The 22,132-nt window shown below is 37.0% G+C and overlaps 1 protein-coding gene across 22 annotated transcripts in view; it reads left to right on the top strand.

Annotated features, from left to right (window-relative positions):
- Window positions 1-22,132, top strand: part of ANK3 (ankyrin 3) — a 661,480-nt gene that overhangs the window by 630,148 nt on the left and 9,200 nt on the right. For 11 of the 22 annotated variants that reach the window (XM_072756074.1, XM_072756072.1, XM_072756077.1 and 8 more), the window contains 5 exons: window positions 72-215; window positions 2,928-3,236; window positions 3,516-3,606; window positions 6,123-6,501; window positions 18,277-18,357. In XM_072756074.1, the coding sequence (XP_072612175.1) occupies window positions 72-215; window positions 2,928-3,236; window positions 3,516-3,606; window positions 6,123-6,501; window positions 18,277-18,348 (995 nt within the window). In that variant the 3' untranslated portion in view covers window positions 18,349-18,357. Of the gene's footprint in view, window positions 1-71; window positions 216-2,927; window positions 3,237-3,515; window positions 3,607-6,122; window positions 6,502-8,292; window positions 8,344-10,206; window positions 10,294-16,505; window positions 16,590-16,709; window positions 16,770-18,276; window positions 18,358-22,132 lie in introns of all 22 variants that reach the window. The other 11 variants (XM_072756071.1, XM_072756070.1, XM_072756069.1 and 8 more) reach the window with 4 other exon arrangements.

Here is a 22,132-nt window from a genome sequence, read left to right as displayed (position 1 = left end):
AATTTTTTTTTTTTTTTTTTGGAAGAAAATAATTTAATCGGGTTTTTCAACCCTCTTTTCTCCTTTTTCAGCTGATGCCTTAACTTCGGTCTTGACAAAAATTAATCGAATAGATATAGTGACTCTGCTAGAAGGACCAATATTTGATTATGGAAATATTTCAGGCACCAGAAGTTTTGCAGATGAGAACAATGTTTTCCATGACCCTGTTGATGGTAATTGAATTTAGTGTTCATATTTATTTAATCATTTGATAAAATTTGAAAGTGTGTAGGATGAGGCAGTCATTTAAAACCAACTAAATTGTGATTTGCTTGACTTAATTTCTCATTTTCACAGCATTTTCTCTACTAGAGTCTGCAAATAAACACTCTGATAGAACAAATTTGATAAATGTCTGTTATATAAAATACAAATAATGAGGTATAAAAGCATAAATTAACTGAAAGAGTTGGTATTTCAAATATTTGACACGACCAAGTAGAAGAAAATTTATTATCTAGAGAGTGCATTGTTTTTGTCATTTTCACATTAACCTAAACAACTAGTGAACTCTTTTTCGTTGATATATTCATAAGACCAAATCATAAGCTATTTTTTTACCAGATAATCAAGGTTCTGGGTCAAGTTGTCAAATAAAATGGTCAATTCCTGTTTGGGGGCCAAGTATTTAAGCGCATACTAAGAAAAATCTAATGCATCATTCAAAAACGTGTTATACTTATTTAGCATTATTTTAACTTCATTTGCTTACATTTATTGTTTGGAAAAACCCTGCCTGATATATCATATATAAAAGTCAGTGTCATTTCTAATTCAGTGAGCATAGGTGTGACTAATAACCTAGTAATTCCTTTTTTGCATTAGTTTAATTTATATAGTGATATTATAATCTTCCCTTCATTGTGTAAATTGGGGCTTTTTAAAAATCAAAGCATTAAGTAAAGTAGTATAACAAATATCTTACTATGTTTTTCAAGGTGCTTGTCTTTTTTTACAAATGGAAATTTATTCCTGTAAAGAATTTCGAGTAAAAAATAGTGATGGTATGGAGATAGAGAGAAGAGCTAGGGATATTTTTCTACTATCCTAAGTTTTGAAAAATGTGCTTTTTTCTCATTTTTAAACTGGCAAAGATGGGCTAACAAAAATCAATAACTTCTAGTTCTACATATGTTGTGTAGCAAAGTTGTCAAATTCTTAAAAGAGTATCTGCTTACTAAAGTTAAAGTCGACAGAAAATTTAAAGCTTAGCTTATTATCCACATAACATAAATACGACGGACAATAATGTTCAAAAGGGTTTCCTTTTAAGCTTATAAATACCACAGAACCTTGGGAAAAAGCTGTCTTCAAGGCTTCCTCTTATATATGAGACCATATGATGGTAGCCAGTCTCTTTTTGCACTAAAGGTAGACCACTGTTATATTAAATTCTGAATTATTGTCAAGTTATAGTTTATGGAATCTTTTTGGGGGAAAAATTAAGAAAATATCTAACAAGCAAAAGAAGGAAGGAAGGGAAGAAGGAAGGAAGGAGTGAGCAAGATAACCAGAAAATAATGGAAATAGTCAATAGAATTGAAAGCTTGATTTATTTTTCACATTTTAAAATCAGAATATCATTAAATAAATTCACAAGAACTTTTCGTGGCTACATCTTAATACTTTACATTTCTTATCTTAAAAATTCATAGAGAAATTTAGGAATGTGTATATGAAGTAAATTTCACTTGTGCACATTATAAACCTCAGCTATTCTCAGTCAACCTTTCAACAAGATTCTGGTTTATAGGTGACTCTACTTACCTATAGCAATTTTAATTTACAACGAAAGCTAAGTTGGTTTTTGTCATGGACTGATGGGAAAATTAGGCTTTAGTTTTGTAGACCAATAATTCAGAAAATGTGCTTGGCTGCCTTTTTTTCCTGTCTCTCCTCTTCGTTGAACTTTTATGAAACCTCCTTTCCTCACCATGACCAGACCATTGTTGGCTTCTCTCTCTGCTGAAGGAGAAAAATGTTCCCTTGGTCCACACAGCAAGAAGGTTAAACCCAGGGCATTGTTCCCTCCTTCCCCTCTGAGTAGGCTGGTAAATAAACCTCCGTGTTTCACAGCATTGTCGTGAATATTCAGAGAGCTCTTTGCAAATGGCTTTCTTCCTGTCTCTGTTGTGTATCATTCCTTCTTTCTCCTTATTTGATTTGTGGTTCTGAGTGGACCCCTATCACCAGGTTCACTAAGACCTCCATATACACCACAACCCTCTCATCGCTGTCACGTTATGACACCTGAAAACTTTCCCTGGAGTCTTTTCTACTTTACCTGCTTTTCAGATCCTATCTTTAACATCTTTTTTAGATTTCTTTCCCCCAGTGCTACTGCTCTAAAATTTAATAATAATTTCCTTCCAAAGATTAAATTTATTTTTCTTCACTGTAAATTTCATGTGAGAAAAAGTAACAATTAGAATTGGAAAGCTCTTCAAATAAGTTATAAGTGACTTAATTATAAAAATTGGTTTCTTGTGGCTTGCTGTATGCAGTCCACCACAATACAGATTTTGCATGCTAAAAGTAGAAAGATAATAAATTTGGCTGTGGAATAAGTGTATCTTGTATAACGACAGCTAACGTTGTATTGGATTGAATTCGTCTGTATATTTAAGTTACTGTATTAAAATTATCAAAATTGATAGAAATCATTTATATCTTAATCAGTATTCTGTTTTATTATAGTTTGCACTAGTCTTTTATTTCACTGTATTACATTTAATTGAACTAAACCAATAAATATATGAACATTATTCTGTAACTCATCATACATTTTCATACCTGCTATAATTTAATTCATTCCATGTGGTTTATTTTTTTTTTTTATGTACTCTAATTCATTCCAGTCAGTCCGAATGTACTGTCTTCCATAGGTTATCCTTCCCTTCAAGTGGAACTGGAAACTCCCACAGGGTTGCACTACACACCACCCACCCCTTGCCAGCAAGATGATTATTTTAGCGATATCTCTAGCATAGAGTCTCCCCTTAGAACCCCCAGTAGACTGAGTGATGGGCTAGTGCCTTCCCAGGGGAACGTAGAGCATTCAGCAGATGGACCTCCAGTTGTAACTGCAGAAGACACTTCCTTAGAAGACAGCAAACTCGAAGACTCAATGCCTTTAACAGAAATGCCTGACGCAGTGGATGTAGATGAGAGCCAGTTGGAGAATGTGTGTCTGAGTGAGTATCCTCAATACCTCGGAAGTATGGCTGGGGTCCCAAAGGATGTTAAACCAGCAGAGCCATTGAAACAGACTAGGAAAGTAGGAGTAAGCTCTGAGCAGCAAGAGAAAGGAAAATCTGGTCCTGATGAGGAGATGACGGAAGAAAAACTCAAATCTCTATTTGAGGACATTCAGCTTGAAGAAGGAGTAGAGTCTGAGGAGATGACAGAAGAAAAAGTACAGGCTATTCTTAAACGTGTTCAGCAAGCAGAACTGGAAATGTCTTCACTTTCAGGTTGGCAGAACGAGACATCAAGTGGAAACCTAGAGTCCCCTGCTCAGGCTCGAAGAATAACTGGTGGGTTACTAGAACGGCTGGATGACAGGTATGGCTCCGTTTCAGAAAAAAAAAAAAAAAGTGAAACACAGGTTACATGTTTGCTTTAAATACCTGCTTTTTAGCAATTACTCTTTTTCTAAATCACCATTCCAGCTTGGGGATAATACCTGCCTTAAAGGTTGGTACATTGCCTGCTAATCTGGAGGAGAGAAGGTTACATGAAACTCAAATCCAATTCTTAAAACTACTGACAGCGGGCTGGGGGGGCGGGGGCAGAGGCAGGGGAACCTGGGTGGTTCAGTCAGTTAAGTTCAGCTCAAGTCTTGACATCATGACTGTGAGTTCAAGCCCTGTGTTGGGCTCCACATTGGGTGTGAGGCCTACTTCAAAACAAAACAAAACAAAACAAAACAACTGCCGGTAGCCTGAAGTAAAATGCAAACAGTTTTACGTGCAGGCCAGAGATGTATATGTTTACTTTGGAAGGCTGCTCTTTCTAGCTTATTACTTGTATTATTCTTTTCACAAAGCCAGTAAGTAATGTGCTTTCAACATAATGTAATACATAAAACTCCACGCCTTTTAGAAATATGAGCATTTCTATTATTTTCTGACTTCAAGCATAATATGCTTATTATGCAAAAACTTTAAAACACAGATTTAAAAAGTCAAAACCCCATCATCTGGCAATAACCACCACTAAAATTTCAGTGGATTTCTTTTACATGATGTTTTTCTAAATGTCTTTATGTAGAAAATTCAGAGAAGCAGAGTCATCAGACCTCCTTCCATACTAAGAAAATACTTAACATTGTATATCCTTTCTTCCTACATGAACACTTTATGTAATGTGCAACGTTGCATAATGTAATTCCTCACCACAAATAATATTGCCATGATGGAAATTTGATGAAAACCAAAATAATTCTATAATCATGAATCTGGTTCTTTTTTACGCTGGACTTACTCTAGGAAAGTGAGAACCTAGCATCCTTCAGACATTAGTTCAAATCCCACCAGTATTAGCTTTGCACTCTGTGACTTTGGATGAATTTCTAAGCTCTAAAAATGTCACTCTAATCAGCTTTAAAAATCAGAGTACTACTACTTTCCTCAAACAGGTTTACAGATTGAAAAAGAAAGCCTATACAATGACTACCAAATGACTGGTACAAATAGTCTCTCAGTAATAGCTGGCATTATTTTTATTAATGCATATATCAAACTGAAATATATTTTATTTCTGTGGCAACTGGTGATAACCTCAGGTTTTTTTGCATGCAACTTAAGTTTCTTCCATAACCATATTTAATATTTTCATATTGTAGATAAGCTGCTTGCTCAATAAAAAATCCCAAAGAGGGAATTTATAACATTTTGCAAAAAGGACTCTACAAAATTCCTTTTGAAGAATGATAAGACCAAAGAATTCTGTGTTCAGCCTGTCAAACAGGCTGTTGCAAAAACAACAAATATTTTCTATTTTGTTCTGTTGTCTATTGTACTAATTTTGATGTTTGGGTTCTAATACAGTCACATAGTCTATAGTTGCATAGTGGGAAATAGATACATTTAGGTCATGGCATCATCACAGTGTGCCATTTGTTCCGACACATATGGAATAGGGTGTGCTGTTGATGGGGACTTTTTATGTACAATCAGAATTTGATGTATAAGAATAAACACATACTCACAGACATACATACATGATATATATATATGTATACATATAAACACATATATCATATAGAACCTTGTGCCAGTTATTGCCTTCGGAATTCTACAGGTAATAAGCAAAGACACTAAAAACAATGCACAAGCTAGAAAATAAAAGTCTATACTGATACCAGTAAAAATCAGAAATCAATTTAAAAGAAAGTGTTGGAAGAGAGAGATTGTTAACAGTTACTTGAAAATGGTCCTCCCAGGACATAGACGCAATGGGTGAGCACTAACACCCACTCAGCAGAAGTCAGCAGGGGTCAGCAGTGGGGAAAGATGAAACTTTAGGGTGTTTCGGTTGCAAAATCAGGGTGGCAGGATTCACAACTGGAAACCCATCCAAAGAGTGGAATGTCGGGTTTTGGGGGATGCCAGAGCTCTCATCACAGGAATGCATTTTTTTCTCTGCCAGCAGTTTTTTCACTGGCAATGTTAAAGCCTTTTGCAACATCCCCCTCTTTTTTTTAGATTGGTGGGTCTAGAACTCCGCGTATGTCCATGAACCTCTCAGGATGACTTTTTAAAATCTCGAATCCAAGTTGCTATAGCAGTGCAATTAAACAAAATTAAATAAAATATACAAAACAAAATTAGAAACAGGGACAGCATAGCTAGGCAGTTTGGGAATTGGAATGTGAGGGAAGCCTGAAGCCTTGGGTAGCACCTCCTCACCCCCAAAACCAAACCTATGATAGCCCCTCACACATCGTATTTTTCATACCTTTCTATTTCATGCCTTCAAAATTGATTCAAAACATGGTTGTTAAAAATTTAGAGCTTCTGAAGCCCATTTTTAGCCATATATTACCACTGTAAATTTCCACATTTTATCTTTTGCAGCCCTGATCAGTGTCGAGATTCTATTACCTCATATCTTAAAGGAGAACCTGGAAAATTTGAAGCAAACGGAAGCCATCCAGAAGTCACTCCAGAAACAAAGACAAAATCCTACTTTCCAGAATCCCAAAATGATGTAGGGAAACAGAGTGCTAAGGAAACTCTGAAACCAAAAATACATGCATCTGGTCGTGTGGAAGAACCAGCATCATCATTAGCAGTCTATCAGAAAGCTCTAGAAGAAACCAGCAAGTTCGTAATAGAAGAGCCTAAACCCTGTGTGCCTGTCAGTATGAAAAAGATGAGTAGGACTCCTCCTGCAGATGGCAAACCAAAGCTTAACCTTCATGAAGAAGAGGGGTCCAGTGGGTCTGAGCAAAAGGTATGCACTCCAGTTACCTGATACACTTGTCGTTTCAACCAAGAGTACTGATGCTTCACTTCCTTTGATTAATCTTGTTAACACTGGGCCCAAGGCTCTTTACTGTTTCCAGATTATCAGTGCCAACACTAATAGTGGGGGTGAAGAAAGGATTAGGTAAAACACATGCTATTTGATCATATTTTCATTCACTGAGTAGGAAAAAGGAATAAGCATCTCTTCAGCCATTTTTCAGGGGAAAAAAAAAGAACCAAAGAGGTGTTCTTGTCCAGATGCTTAAGATCCAGTGTTAATTTTGTCTAGGATTTGGGTTTTCTAACTCCCAACCCAGTCTTCCTTCTTATGGAAATAGGATAATTATTCTGACCTTTTCTAGGTCTTCTGCATAATTTAAAGCGTTTATAGCATGTGACCCATCTAAGATTTCTGCCCTATAAGATCTGTTGCCTGAAAGTGTGTTTTAAAACTTAAAGAAACCCAATGCCCAAGCCTGAAATGAGGTGGGTATGTTATTACTGTTGGTTGACAACATTTAGAAATTTGAAGTGAGGGGTATCATTTTAATAATTTTTATATCTAAGTTAATAATTATCTGAATATTTGCTCTTAATCATTTTAAAACTTTACTATCATAGAATTATTTGCTTGGACTTTGTACTTAAAACATGTTTTTGTGGTACCATCTAATAGACTTTTCCCCCTTCTTTGAGGTTTACTGCTTTTAGCTATTAAAAAATTTGGAACTGAAATTATAACTCATAATTGGATACAAGAAAATAGAAGTTCCATTTCCTGCAGCTTTTTACTGCTTTTTGCTCTCTCAGTTATGTATTTTCCTGGACCATGCAGTAAGCATAGATTCTGAGATGTGGACATTTTTAGAATAGTAGCACTTAGAGTTTTCCCTAAAACATCCAGTGTGCTTCAGATCTACTGCAGTGCTTGGGATAGAAAAAAATACAAGTCTTTTGAAAAATAGTGAGTCCATGATTAAGTTGTGGTTTACAAAAACTTTAATAGTAAACTCTCAGTCACTCAAGACCTAATGATCAGCTTATCAACTCATCATATCCTTTCCTTTTCCCTTCTACAGGCTATCTTTTGACCATTTTCCTGTGTGTTAGGAGGGAAAGTGAGAGGAAGTAAATTTTTCAGGCCTTCCTTTCACTCCCCAACAAATGGGTTTTGAATGTCGATTTCTTCTGGTTAATTCCTAGTATATTTAAGCAATATGACCTTCGATGTTCCCTTTTAAAATGAGTCCACAAAATACTGAAGGAAGCAGTAACATAGTGATGGCTTAACTATGAAAGTTTATTCTGTAAAAGCCTTTTAAAAATCCGTAGAGAAGTTCTGAAATTAAATGACCATCTGAATATAAATAGGCACTTGTGTGTGTGTGTATATAGGTGCAGACACATTGGCCACTGGGGAACCAGGGAGAAGGCAAAAGAAGGTTTGAAATGAAAGTTTTAACCCTGAATGGAGACTCAGCTGAGTTCATCAGTACTAGGACATAATCACTATTAGAAAATGTTTTCAAATGCCTTACGAGATTATGCTTTTGGTATTGGTTACTGGTCCTCCTCTACTGCCTAAAGTTTTCATGAGCATCAAAGTTCTTAATGGAGTTAAAGTTCCTGAGAGCTATGAACCTGACCTCTCAAGAAATCCAAAAATCTTTAGGATGTGTCTTTTGTAGCGAGACCATAGGACAGGAGTAGCAACCAACTAGGTCATCTGATGTATGAGCTCAAAAAACAGCCCCCTTTTTGTTCCCTAAAAAATCAGGTCAAAAGTCCGGGTACGGCTCTTACAAGGATGACTGCCTGCTGTTACAAGGTAAACTTCTGCTATCTTCCACCTCTTTCCTTGCAGTGACCCATGGCAAGAAGCACTGAAAAAAAAAAAAAATCCCTTTTGGTCTCCTCGTTACCCTCTTTGTCAATTCTAGAAAATTCTCTAACAGGAATCCTAATCGAGATTCTACTACCACCTTCTCTCTACCCTTCACCTTCGGATTAGCAGAGACTTGAGGCAGAAAGTGGCAACTAAACCATTGGCCAAATGCCCACTTCTTCTTTATATAAGGGACTAATCTCAGATGATTCTTGATAGGATTATAACTAACTTCTTGGTCTGATAGTGTTTGCATTAACATATGTTACCCAAGTGAAAACCTTTCCCCAGTTTATGAATCTGTGTATGAATAATTCAGATTGAATTTTCTCTTTTGCCTCACCTATTGATCCCTGAATGCTGATTGGCATTTCTTTTTTTTTTTCACAGTATGAATTCCTCTTACTTTTTCTGACTTTTTGAGCTACTTCAGTGCCTCCTTTCACAATACTGGCATCATTGTATGTTTTCTGAATTACAGCCTTTTCTAAAGCATTTTAAAATTAATAGGGAACTTAGCAGCCAATATCTTTGCAAGGAACAAGACACTTGAAAACTCTTTCCTTTTGACACCATATTATTCAGCAGGGCACTTTGTTCAGACAAAACTTCTTACACAGTTAAGGTAGATATTACTATAATATTTAAATGTATTTGTTCAGTGTACCTTGGGTGAAAAATGTCCTACATTATTATCTATTTAACAGACATTTCAAAAATCACTTTAGCTAACACTTGTACCTCCTGTAACAATTTGATCTCCCCTCCTATTTTTACCAACACTTCCACTTATTTTGCCAATGAATAGTAACTGTAGTTTCTAGAATATATCAGATTTGGGGCAACTAGCAAATTTAGAATAAAATACCAGAATAATTTTCAGAATTCCCCCATTAAAATTGAGAGATAAAATCATTTAGTAAGTAGTCTTCATCATGGCACTTAAGTAAAACTGGAGATATTGAACTATGTGGTAGTTTCTCCTTTTCTCATCCTTATTGCCTAAAAATTAATATTTTGTGTGATTCCTGTATTCTTGTCTATACCATATTCTTGTCTGTCAGATGTTTTTTCTGTCCTAATTTCATATCAGTTCTTTAAAATAAGACTAAGCTTTCACATGTCTTACATTATTCCTTCATTAATTTGCATAAACTCTTACTGAGCACCAATTGTGTGTTAGGTGCCAATTATGCTGCTAAAAATCTCCTGATGTAAATATATGCAGCAAACTCTACTGAGGTAAATTTTTTACTTTTTTCTAAAGTTCAAAGTAGGTTTGGTAAAGTTGTCAAATTGGACCAAAGTTTCCTAAAAATCAGAAATACTATGCCTCTTTCTGTAGATCAAGTGAGGCATGGCCTAAACTCTAAGGTTATGCATTCAGGTCACATGGATGGAGATTAAAAACAAGTTTTAAATGAATATCTTCATTTAAAGTGTTTCTTCAAACAACTAGTAGCGAGTAGTTTCAGATACCAAAATGTCTCTTATAATTACTTTGATTTATTATTTAATTACATTGATCTTTACCACATATATGCATATAAAGATCAATGTAATTAAGTACATGTATTAATACACACACATATATACATACATATACAGACTAATTTCATTTAGAATCCTGCTCAGAATTTCCTTCCACTTCAATTTTTTTTTTTAAGATTCTCACAAATACATATTATGACTTTCCTTAGCAGGGAAAATCAGCAAGTGAAAGTAATTCTTTTTTGATTTCCCTTCTCAGAATGTCTTTTATTTTAAATGTGATGGTAAAATTATACTAAAAAATGCATTTATCAGGACTTGAAAGACAGTGAGAGTGATTCAAGCTCAGAGGAAGAACGGAGAGTCACTACCCGAGTTATTCGCCGGCGTTTGATTATAAAGGTATCCTGTCGCTGGATCGCGATGGGGCATTGCTGTGTCAGAAAGTCCTTCCCTGTGGTCTTGAAAATTCAGCATGCTTGACAGCTAGGCGGCTCTATGTTTTTTTTTTGTTGTTGTTGTTTTAGTACATTTGAAAGCTTGTAAGAGCAACCACAAGAGGAGAAGGTCATGTTGCATGTAGTGAGTAGTCTGTCAAGGCCTGTGTTTGACATGTGGCAGCTGTAATTTTGTCTGAGAATTCTTGGTATTTGTATCCTGCTTTCTCTGAAGAAGTATCCTGTGTGAACTAAGATTTGTATCTTGGTGAGAGAATTGTTCCTATCAAATGAAATGTTCAGTTGAAACCTCAGAGGCCACAGTGAGGTATAAGGTCAAATGGAGAAGGACAATGAAATAATGAAAAGCCTTACTCCTCCATCTCAAATACTTACTGCCTGAACAGATCTTGAGTAAAAGCCAGTTCTTTATTACCAATCAGTGGCTGAGAATTTGGAGTTATAGCCTGGCATGGATGTATGTGACATAAACAAAATCAGGCAAAATCCTCTGAAAAAGGCTTTTTACTTGACTAGCATACAGAAAATTAGGCTTTTTAAGTATAGGAAGCAGTTTTTACTGGAAATGAAAAATATTATTCGCCCCTGTTGCAGCACAGTTGAACACTATGAATAAACCTTCATTTCCCCCACAAAGGCCTTTTGAAGCACTGACTTTATGTCTGGTGAGGTCCAGCAGAACGCTTCCCACAGTCTGCTGCTTGTCTTCATTGCTCTACTCTGTCTTTAGAGAGAGATTTCTTGATGTTACAATAATTGACTGCAGAAACTAGGAAGCCATTTTCAACACACGGTCCTTTGAATGTGATCCAAATAACTTGAGGCTCCTTGGTTGACAGCTCTGGAGAGAAAGAAAGAAAGGGAAATATCTACTGAAAACCATTTATCAAATTTATCATCCCTTTCCAATGTGTCAGGAGACCCACTGGAGAGTAGAGAAGTTGGCTTAGGTCTCTAAAACTTTTTAATCTTGCTGCTTGTACTTTTCACATAGATCAGATGAAAGAAGAGAAGAAAATCTGCCAAATCTGCCCTAGTATAGATTCTCCAAGACTCTGGAAGCATTAGAGAAGAAAGCCAGTCCTTGTCTAAATCGTAAACTATCCCCAAATCAATCTTGAACTCAATAGACAGCTATCAAAAAAAAAAAAAAAAGAATCACTTCTTTGACAATTCCATATAGGCAAGCCAGATTACTTACTGGTATCCAGCATATTTGCAAGTATTCCTTCTGCTTATAAAATCCTCATAATCAGTCACTTCCCACACATTCCCTGGGATTAGGGGAAGGAAATACTTAATACAGGTTTTCTGAAGGAGTTAAAGATATACTCCTTGCTCAGGCAGGCTTTGCCCTTTCCAGAATCAATGTCTTCACAAAATGATATTTTAAAGTGAAACATCCAGAAAAAGCACACCAGACATATTGTCTTGTAACTTGCTTTTTATGCTTAACATACGACATACTGATGTTGCATCCAAATCCACCTCACTCCTTATAAAAGCTGCTCATTATATAAGTTGACTCTCCTCTATATAGGGCAGAAGAAAATAAACAATCCTGCCAAAAATTGAGAGGAAGTCGATAAAGAAGTTTTACTCTGAAGAATAAAAACACAAACCCCATCAAATCAATGAGGGTTATTTCTCTTGGTTTTCTAGAATTCTAGACATGCATTAGCAAGTTAGCTTTTAAGTAATTTTGTCAGAATGTGTTATTTATATATTTGAACTTAATATATAATTATGTGTAATATATGAAAAAATTTTAAAGATTTTATTTATTCATTCATGAGATACACAGAGAGAGAGAGAGAGGCAGAGACACAGGCAGAGGGAGAAGCAGGCTCCACGCAGGAAGCCGACACGGGACTCGATCCCGTGTCTCCAGGATCACGCCCTGGGCTGAAGGTGGCGCTAAACCGCTGAGCCATCCAGGCTGGCCCCAGAGCATGGTTTTTATAAGTAGAGAGAGCATTGTATAAACAATAGAATCACTCAAACAAAGAAAGCTAGAAAAAGTAGCTATAATTATAATTGAAAGCTATAAGTATAATAAAAATCATTATAAATTACATATTTAAGAATCTTTCTGGTTACTCTCTTTCTGTTCAGAAAGGATCCTGACCTCTAGCTGTCCAGTGCACTGCCTTCTACCTGCTTTTCCCTCAATGCTAAGTTCTTTCTCTCCTAGAACAAATTATAAAGGAATAACTTTGCCTAGACCAAATAAGGCACTTGGCCATTCAACATTTCCAGTGGCAGGGAGCAGGGCAGCCATGAGCTGTCTCTCCTGGAAATTATCTGCTGGGACTGGAATGCTGAGAATTTGGCCTTCCTCATGGAAGCTGTCCAGCCTTGGGTGGACCAGATATTTACACTGTTTGCCATACTAATCCCTCTAGAGCTTAGGATCTCAGAGCTGAAAGCTATTTTGGGGTGGTTCTGTCCCTTGCAGAGGGAGCTTGGTTGCACAGTGTCCGTGCCGATAAGAGGTGTACTCAGGGCTTCTCAACTGCAAGTCTAGGCTAATCTGTCTTATTCGCCATTCAGTGTTGTACAACTGATGGAGTGAAAGTATTTTATGATTTTCCTCATCAATTTCCTATGCAAGTTCATCCATTGTTTATGAAGTTAATTTTCTTATTTTTGTTTTTTTTACATTTACTATTTTCAAGTCCCTAAAGAATGAGTCAAGTGAACAAACTCTTCTTTCTACTTGTGTGGGGATTTTTAGATTTTATAAGCACATCCATTTATTTCTATATAATTTGATAATATTACTGTGATTTCAATGCTTAGAAGCAGCTTAAGTAAATTAACCAGTCCTACGAGCTTGTTTAGAGTATTTGTTTAGCAAAGTCAGTGATTAAAAGGTAAAAACTTACGCTCACACCGCAAGCTATTATAAAGTTTGGTAAGGTCCAAATAACTGAATTTTTATTTATAATTCAACTGTATTTTTATTTCTACTTTTGAACTTTTTTACTGACTTAGGAATTATGAGTTTACATATGTTTTCCCCCAAATCAAGCAATGAAAAGTATTTAAAGTTTGATCTACTCATTCCATTTCCCTGAGGTAACCACAGCTCATGAGTTTCAAATTAATTATGTACATAATATTTTTATGTAAATATATTGAAATGTATATAAAATGTACATATACATTATGTATACGTATATACACATTCCCAATACATAAAATGTACATGTACGTTAAGTACATGCTTACACACATTCCCAGCAAATAGGTTTCTCAGAATATAAAAATGGGTTATGCTATCACATACTGCTTAGTAACTTGCTAAGTTATATATGTCCCAAATGTGATATCCATTCCGTTTGGGGAGAAAGTTTAAGTCAAAGCAAATTGGTACATCATACTGTTATTCCTTCCTTTTATTCAAGGACAGAGGAATAAAAATTACGAAATGCAATGCTTACAGCAGAGGTTCAAAGGGAAAAAACAGCCTCTGTGCATTAAGGTGGCCACCAGGGATGATACTGCGACACCATATGTGCTGTAATTTTCCTTTGAAATAGGAAAGAAAAAAGTAGGGGGAAGTGTTGCCAAAAATAATGCCATCAACAAGACCTGGGGGAAAGTTTTGCTTAGTTGGAAGTACAAACTGTTTTCTAGAACTTTAGGAACTAATTAGAGATTATTCTCTGTCATTAAAGGAAGGCTCTAAAAAGACCTCTCCTTGGTAATACTTGGTCTCTTAATATATTTGATAGAATTAGAGATGGATGATTTTTTAAAAAACATGTTTCCCTACTCCTTACTGTCTTTCTTCTCTACAACTCCTAACTAATCCACTCCCCCAGTTGAGTGAGTTTCCACATCACCACACAACTTACTTTGGCCTTATTAAAGCACAAATGGATTATACTTAATGGACACTTAAGATTAAGAGAGGTATCCTTAGCTATACATAAACAGTATGAATTTTCAGTAGGAAACATGAAAATACCCATATGCCAGGGTAGATCTCAACAACTTATATCTTGTTATTTATAGATAGAGCTTTGCTTTTTTCCTAAGGCTGTCAATATAAATCAGTATTCTTCTAACTATTCATTATGTTTATAAATATACCTCATTTTACATTCCTCTCAGCGACTGTCCAAACAGTTAACAGGCATCGCTCCCACAAGAGTCCATTCATAACTTATCCAATAGGATTCTACTTTACTGTATTTTCCTGGAATCCTCAAATTATCTAACATGCAAAGAGCTGGACATTTCCCAGTATTAGCTCAAAAATATTTCATGACCTCTTATTGGCTTCTCTGATATCTTTATGTCTTTCCTTTTTTTTTTTTTTTTTTTTTTTTTTTTTTTACGTGGGCTCCACAATCAATGTGGAGCTCAACACAGGGCTTGAACTCATGACCATGAGATTAAGAGCTGAGATCAAGAGATCAAGACTTGGATGCTTAACTGACTGGGCCAGCAGGCACCCCTGAGCCTTTACTTTTAAAATGAAATGAAACTTATGTTCTTTTTTTCCTAACCACAGGAAATATAAATAACATCCTATAAAAACGTGTTGCAAATTTTAGTGCATTTAAGCATGAGACTGCGATATTTTTCCAATCCCCTTCTTTAACTATGGCAATTGATCATAAGCAAGTTCCAAAGGGAGCTAAACATGAGCAGCAAGAAACATCTTATCTTTCTATACCACAATGAGGAAAATGAGTCCATGTCTTACCCAGTCATAACCTATGAGCCCACAATCTATAAAAATACAAAGTCACGTTGTAAAAAGAAAAGAATGAAAACAATTTTGTTAGCAAAACAAGATAATGTTTTAGTCTTTATCATTTTACACCAGCACTGCCTTTCTTCTAGCTGTGACATAAAGCAATCCTAGAACTTTCTTACCATGAGCTGGCACTGACAAAATTATCAGAACTACTACCTTTTTCAGACCAACAACACTGAAGGAGTTAGAATCCTGCCTCTCCCAGAAATGTCGCTGTTGTCTTTGTGATCTGCCATTTTTCCTAAAACAAGCACAGGTGAATAACAACTGCAGTCCACTGTTCCATAGCAATATCCAGGCCACCTTTCCAATAAGAAGTCTGGCTAGGGGGTCATGAAGTCTCTACGGTAGGTCTGTTTCCCCAAACTGTGCGTGGCACTAAATGAAAGTGGAATATCAGAGAAGAAGGGACTATATTGCAAAAACAATCCTAGTTTTGCCTAGTTTTGCCTAGTCCTAGTTTTGCACTCTGAGTGGTTTTTCTTAGACAATCATGGAGCCAATAGGCAGATACTAAGGAGCCATCCAAATCTACCAAGCTGGAAAATAAGAGCCCACCAAGGGGAGTTAAGGCTTTATTCCATTTTTTAAAACTCACCAGAGGAAGATCTTTAACAGCTTCCTCTTTCTAAATCAGTTAACAGTCACTTTGGGAAAGATAGCATCACTTTAAATTCCTTTAATACTGATCTTTCCTTTGTCTGTAGCCATGGAGATTAGATGATCTATCATCACGTAAGACCCTTTCACTGGAAGATAGTAGCCAGAAAGTATGTGCTTCATTAGAATCATTTCATTTTAAGATCTATGAAAAGCTCTGTTTTAAGGAAAAATAAGTAAGATTTTCTGTATACCATGAACTTTGCTTATAAAAAATGTCTATGTTATCCTTTGTAATTGAATTTTTAAATGAAAAAAACTGACAAGGGCAATAAATATAATGCCCTAAGGTACCATCTTAATTTAGATTAAGCACAAGGCAACCCAAAAATTATTTGAGAGATTTCGTAGGACTAATCAAGAAACACTGCTCAAAATGAGGTGATCTAATCAGAGCTCTAATCATTGGCTTTTTTTTTTTTTTTTTCAATGAATGACATTTTTTGGTTTATATATCAATGTGTAACTGTGTTATATCATTCTTCCTTCTTGGAGTTAGCTGCTAACCATCATTCTTGTACATACCTAAGGTTTAGTGCTTTGAATGTTGTTGGCTGCTAAGTAACCATCAGAGGAGTCCGCTTTTTCCCCTTGACCTGGAATAGCAAGTAGAATTTATACTTTCTTTTTCTAAAAATCCACAGAGCATGTGTGTGGTGTATGGAGTGGTGTGGCAATCTGTCCATCTAATATGTTGCTAATCTCTATGCCACATCCTTTAGGGAGAGGAAGCAAAAAGCATTCCTGGTGAATCTGTCACAGAAGAGCAATTTACTGATGAAGAAGGCAACCTCATCACCAGAAAAGTAATCATAATTGGGATTTTATGCTTCCCTTGGAATTCAGATTTTCTATGGTTTGCTGTAGTGTCACCTTTTAAAATAGAAAACAGGAAAATCTCTACTTTTCACTATTGCTTCCTACAGATCACTCGGAAAGTAATAAGACGCATTGCTATCCCACAAGAGAGAAAACATGATGACATGGTAATGGAGAGGGACTGCCAAAGAAAAAGTAGAGGATAAACGCTTGTGAACTTTCTAGAACATGCTGCTAACAGGCTGGCATCTGCAGTGTGGCAGCTTGAAGCGTGTGCTGCTTTTGACACCCTGTGCCTTTGATCAGGGTCAAAGAAAAAGACTTTTCCTCTTAACACTCTGTAACATTATATATATTTTTTTCTACTATCTTCAGAGTTTTCACAGAGATAAGTTCATTTATGGAGGGAAGAATGTGCGGTTTGAGCATGTAGGGAAAAATAAAATAAAAACCCTCTATCATCACTGGCCTTCTTAGCAGTGCCCACCCCCACCACCACCTCTGCCTCTTCCTATGCTTTCCCTACAGCTTGGTACCTGCCTGGGACCAGGATGAAAGGCACCTACTTCCAGCAAATGTACAGGGTTTAAATGTTGTTAGAATGGCAAAAAGCTCAGTTCCAGATCCTACATTAACTCCCTTTTCAGTATGTTCTACTGGGAAATCTGAATCCCCTCATCTAACCTGAGGAGGATTCTCCTCTTTGGGTTTATAAGAGCCCGTTTCCAACATGCCAGTTAAGGAGCTCAACTCAGCACTGCACAGTGTAAACTCAGCACATGAGTCTCCATCTCCCAGACAAAACACCTCTGGTTGTCATTTCTTTCCTTTTCTCAGAACTTTACCCCTTTCATTTTGAAAATAGAAACTCCAATAGCCTGTGTTTACATAAGAAAAAGTGAAAAAAAATTCTCAAGATGAACTCAGGAAATTGGAAAGGCTACTGCGTTTTTGTTATACAGCGGGTAAAAGTGGCAGATTTGTGCAGCTTTGCTCTCAGAGAAAACTTGCCCTGGTGCTCAGTGCAGAGAGGTCTCGTTTTATGGAAAGTGGATGCCAGCTTGATCTGGCGTAAGAGGAGGGCTTGGTAAATACACAAATTAAAAAAAAAAAAAAAAGGTCCCTCAGATCAACAACATTTCCCTGGTGTTCTGTTCACGATCAGTGCTTTCCTAAGAAATTTTAGTCTCGACACAACAGACAGCCTCAAATCCTGTTGGCTTAAGAAGAATTTACTAACATTTTTTTAGAATTGGGGTTTGGGTGCCTTTGAGGGCTTTGGTGATGATTTCTTTTTAGCTGACAACAGGAAATGAACAGGCTACTCTTTGTCTTTTTATTGACCACTAAGCTTTTTAAAATTTTTATTTATTACTATTTATTTATTATTTTTATTATCACTAACCTTTTATTTCTCACTAACCTACTGAGGTCTTGTGAAGCATAGTTATGTTACTGTATTCATTCTGACAGCGCTCTCTAGCTTGCCTCCATGACGCTAGGCTGTGTGGTTCAGCCAAATAGATTTGTGTGTATTTTTGGACGTGAAGTGACAAAGTGCTTTCAACTGTGTTTCACTTACCCTAATCCAGCCTCAAGGGACCAGAATGGGAACCGCTCTACAACTAAAACTCTTTGACTATGAAATCTTAACATGTACATTCCTTTTTACAGCAGGGAGAAGGTTATAAGGTGAAGACAACGAAGAAGGAAATCCGGCATGTGGAAAAGAAGAGCCATTCATAACAGTAAACGGTTAGTCAAGGCGAGAGGTGTGCTCCTATCAGCACTTCCTGGGAAACTTCTCATTTCCCTGGATAAGTGATCCTGACTCCCTGCCCCCTTCCTCTCTTTTTCACCCAATTCCAGTGAATACCCAGTATGAAGTTGCTGGAGTCATTTTTATGTTTGAATACGCATCCATACACACACAGAAACTCAGTTCACAGTCCATAAACTTTCTCCTCACAAATTAGTCAGGAATTTCAGTGTAAATGGTGTTTGCAGAAGCAAATGTAAATAGTGATATTTGAGTCTCCTCTAAGAGCTGCGGCTCAGTGTGTACTGGGGTCACATTATACAACCTAACAGGAAAACTATCTGGCAACAAATAATTCTTACAGATGTGCTTTGAGATGTGTGTAGATCCAGCCTCTCACCATTTTAGCAGAACGGCGTCTGACCATTTAATTTCAGTTGAAATACAGTGGTTGCCAAGTTTAAATTAAGTGACTGAGGCCCCTATGTACCTTTTGGCGTATCTTATATAAACCAAAGCAAATGGAATAGGAGGTTAAGGGACTACTAATTCTTTAAGTTAAATGTTTGGTGAGCTTTGTGTAATTCTTTCTGAACTTTTCTTCCTAGATGAGACGATTTTCCTTAATGTTCTTTTCTAAATTTTACATTGTCCTATTATTTTCTGCATGGCTATAATTATGGAAGGTCACTTGGGGTGAAAAGGCAGATGGAACTTTGAAAAGAAATTTGAAAAGCACTCCCTAAGTCTGTGAGGTGAAGCCTCATGATTCCTTGAGGGCTGCATACAAGCAATTGTCTTAACCCTACTGGTCCAAATGACAAAGTGCAAATAGATTCCAGTTTTCACTTGCATAGATCTTCTGTTCCCCATTACCAGAATCCTGGTAGTGGAGTGTGGAGGTGAGGAACCAAAAAATCTAGTCTTGTTGCCCTGAATTTTATATGAGGTACCTAAGACCCAGATTAAAAAAAAAGGAGTTTAAGTTTTTTTATTTTAATTCCAGTTAGTTAGCATATAGTGTAATATTAGTTTCAGGGGTACAATATAGTGATTCAAAAGTTCCACACTTGGTGTTCATCATGTCAAGTGTGCTCCCCCATCCCTCACCCACTTCCTCTCTAGTAACCATCAGTTTGCTCACTATAGTTTAGAGTCTGTTTCTTGGTTTGCTCTCTCTTCCTTTTTTTTTTTTCCATTTGCTCATTTATTTTGTTTCTTAGATTCCACATATGAGTCAAATCATACAGTATCTGTCTTTCCTCTGACTTATTTTGCTTCGCATAATATGCTTTAGCTCCACCCATGTCATTGCAGATGACGAGATTTCGTTCTCCTTTATGGCTGAGTAATATTCTGTTCTGTATATATAACATCTTTTTTTTTCTCCCCCTCAGGTCTAGGATTAGAGTCAGGGTGTGTGCCTTACCTCAAGCACAGATAAATCCCTAATCTCTCCCTCTCAAAAAAACTTACCATGTATTTACTCACTCCAAGATTTAGTTCACTTCCTTTCATGAGGCTTTCTGCATAGGAACTGAGAAACTCTTCATAAAGGACATTAGTATGGTACTTGTCCTCACTGAGCTTATGTGGTGGAGATTTCATGTTACCCAGTCCTAACTGATCACATCAGTATTTCCTGGCACTGAGACAACTACCAGGAACTGCAGAACATTCTGGAAATAATATTTACCACAAGTGTTCCACTCCATTATTCATTTAATTCTCACAGCCAACCCCTTTGGATAGATGCCCTTTACATCCCCATGTAAGAGGGGAGGGAATGGGGCCCAAAATTGCCCAATGCCACATGAATTAAAAGTGGCAGAAATAGGATACAAACCTGCCATCCTTGTGGACTGGAGATATTCTCAACACTCTCAACCTTGTGGACTAGAAACCTGAGCCGGATCTGAGGTGACAGGGAGGGTTTCCTGGAGAAAGTGTTGTTTGAACTCAGTTTTAAAGACTGCACAGGACACGACTGAGTGAAGGAAGGAGTTAGACGGAGACTGGGGTGGCCTTCTAAGCACAGACATCAGCACTCTACAAAGGCCAGGAGGGGGGCAAGAAAGGAGGAGCTGTGAGAACAGGTCAGTGCAGCTAGCAGGGAGTTTGGCCCTTGGGTCTGCAGGAGGAAACGTGGGAGTTTTGGGGCCTCATGAGCCTCTCTGTAGAGATTCTGGTCTGTACCCTAAAAACAGAAGGAAAGCTGTGCCGTGTCTTAGGCAGGGGTGGGGTATGATTGTACGTTCTGCATCACTCACTGTAGTGGCAAAGAATGAACTAGAGATGACAATAGTGGATGAACAGAAAACCCAATACGAAACTCTTGTAGACACTGGCTTGGGCCATGAGGGTGATAAGAGGTGGGCTGAATCAGGAGACCTCAACATGACTTACATGAGAGAGGAGAAAATGACCAATAATATAGGGGCCATAGTATCTAAAATGAACCCACTTTGCATGTCTTACAGCCAATCCTGATGCAGGACACACATGTATACACAGTAGATAAGTAAAACACAAAGCATGAGTTTGCAGTCTTGAGTTTGTCTGTTAAGCAGTTGTCAGTGAAATGTGAAATGAATCTAGACGAGAGTTCAGTCAGCTTTAGTAGGTGCCTAAAAGTTCACTCAGACTCAGACTCTGGGTGGGGAAAAAAACAAGGAGGTCACCCATACCAACTGAGCCATTTTTCTAGAACACATATATACAGTATCTATGAGTAACTGATGTCGCAAAAATACAACTGTGCTATACTGCTTGGTCCTTCAGAGTAAATGAATAAGATGGGACATGGTCACTAAATGTACAAGAGCCTTCAAATTACAAATAACCCACCCAGTAAATAGGTGGTGAGAGCCTTGCCTCACTTGCTCCACTGCTCAAAGGAGAGGGAAACTCAGGTAGAAGTCATATGAATGTGAAAATAACTCCAGCCGAAAGCAAACTTAATACGTTAGATGGAAAGAACAGTGATCTGACTGTGGGCCTCACGTTACTCTCCAGGGTGGTTATTTACCTTCCATAAGTGAACTTAGAAAATGAGTCCAAGAATACCACCTGGAATTCCAGGACACTGAATGTGTGCTCTGGAAAAATCAATTTGCAAATATATTGAGAGTCTTTATAGCCCTGCTGACTGCCTTTTTAAAATAAACAAATAAATAACAAAACAACAAAGAAGTGGAATGCTGCCAAATTTCAGAGTCTCAGATGGTGACAGCAAAATTTTTATTTTCCATTTTAGAACCAGTTGTATTTTGAGCTACCTGAACCCTTGTACCCACTTTTCTATAATACCGCATCACAGCCATCCTGTTTTTAATGTAAGGGAAAAGCCAGTGGCTTACAGTAGCTATAAAGATTTGTACATAGTATATAGTGATTTATAACTTACACAGTGCTTTTACACTTCTGTCTTATTTAATCCTTCAAAAAAGCCCCTAGAGAGGTCAGTTCAATTTTGTATATGTGCTGCCTGAGTGAGCACTAAATCAGGCCAATTTTGTTTGCTACCTTTTACAGATGAATATGTCAAGGCTCAGAGAGATCAATGACATTTCTACTGTCACACAGCTTGTGATTGTTAGAACTAGGACTTGAACTCAAGATTATTGATACTCCACCTTTCTATTACTTAGCTGTATTTCTAAAATTACTTATGAATAATAATATCCATGTTCTGGCAAATGATTACTTATGCCAGGTACCAGATAAGACCATTACATACGTCACCACATATAATTCCCAAAACAATGCTAT

This window comes from Vulpes vulpes, chromosome 4 (assembly GCF_048418805.1).
Source record: "Vulpes vulpes isolate BD-2025 chromosome 4, VulVul3, whole genome shotgun sequence".
NCBI classification, from domain to species: Eukaryota; Metazoa; Chordata; class Mammalia; order Carnivora; family Canidae; genus Vulpes; species Vulpes vulpes.
The sequence above is the reverse complement of the archived record's forward strand: the minus strand, read 5'-3'. Positions and strand labels throughout refer to the sequence as shown.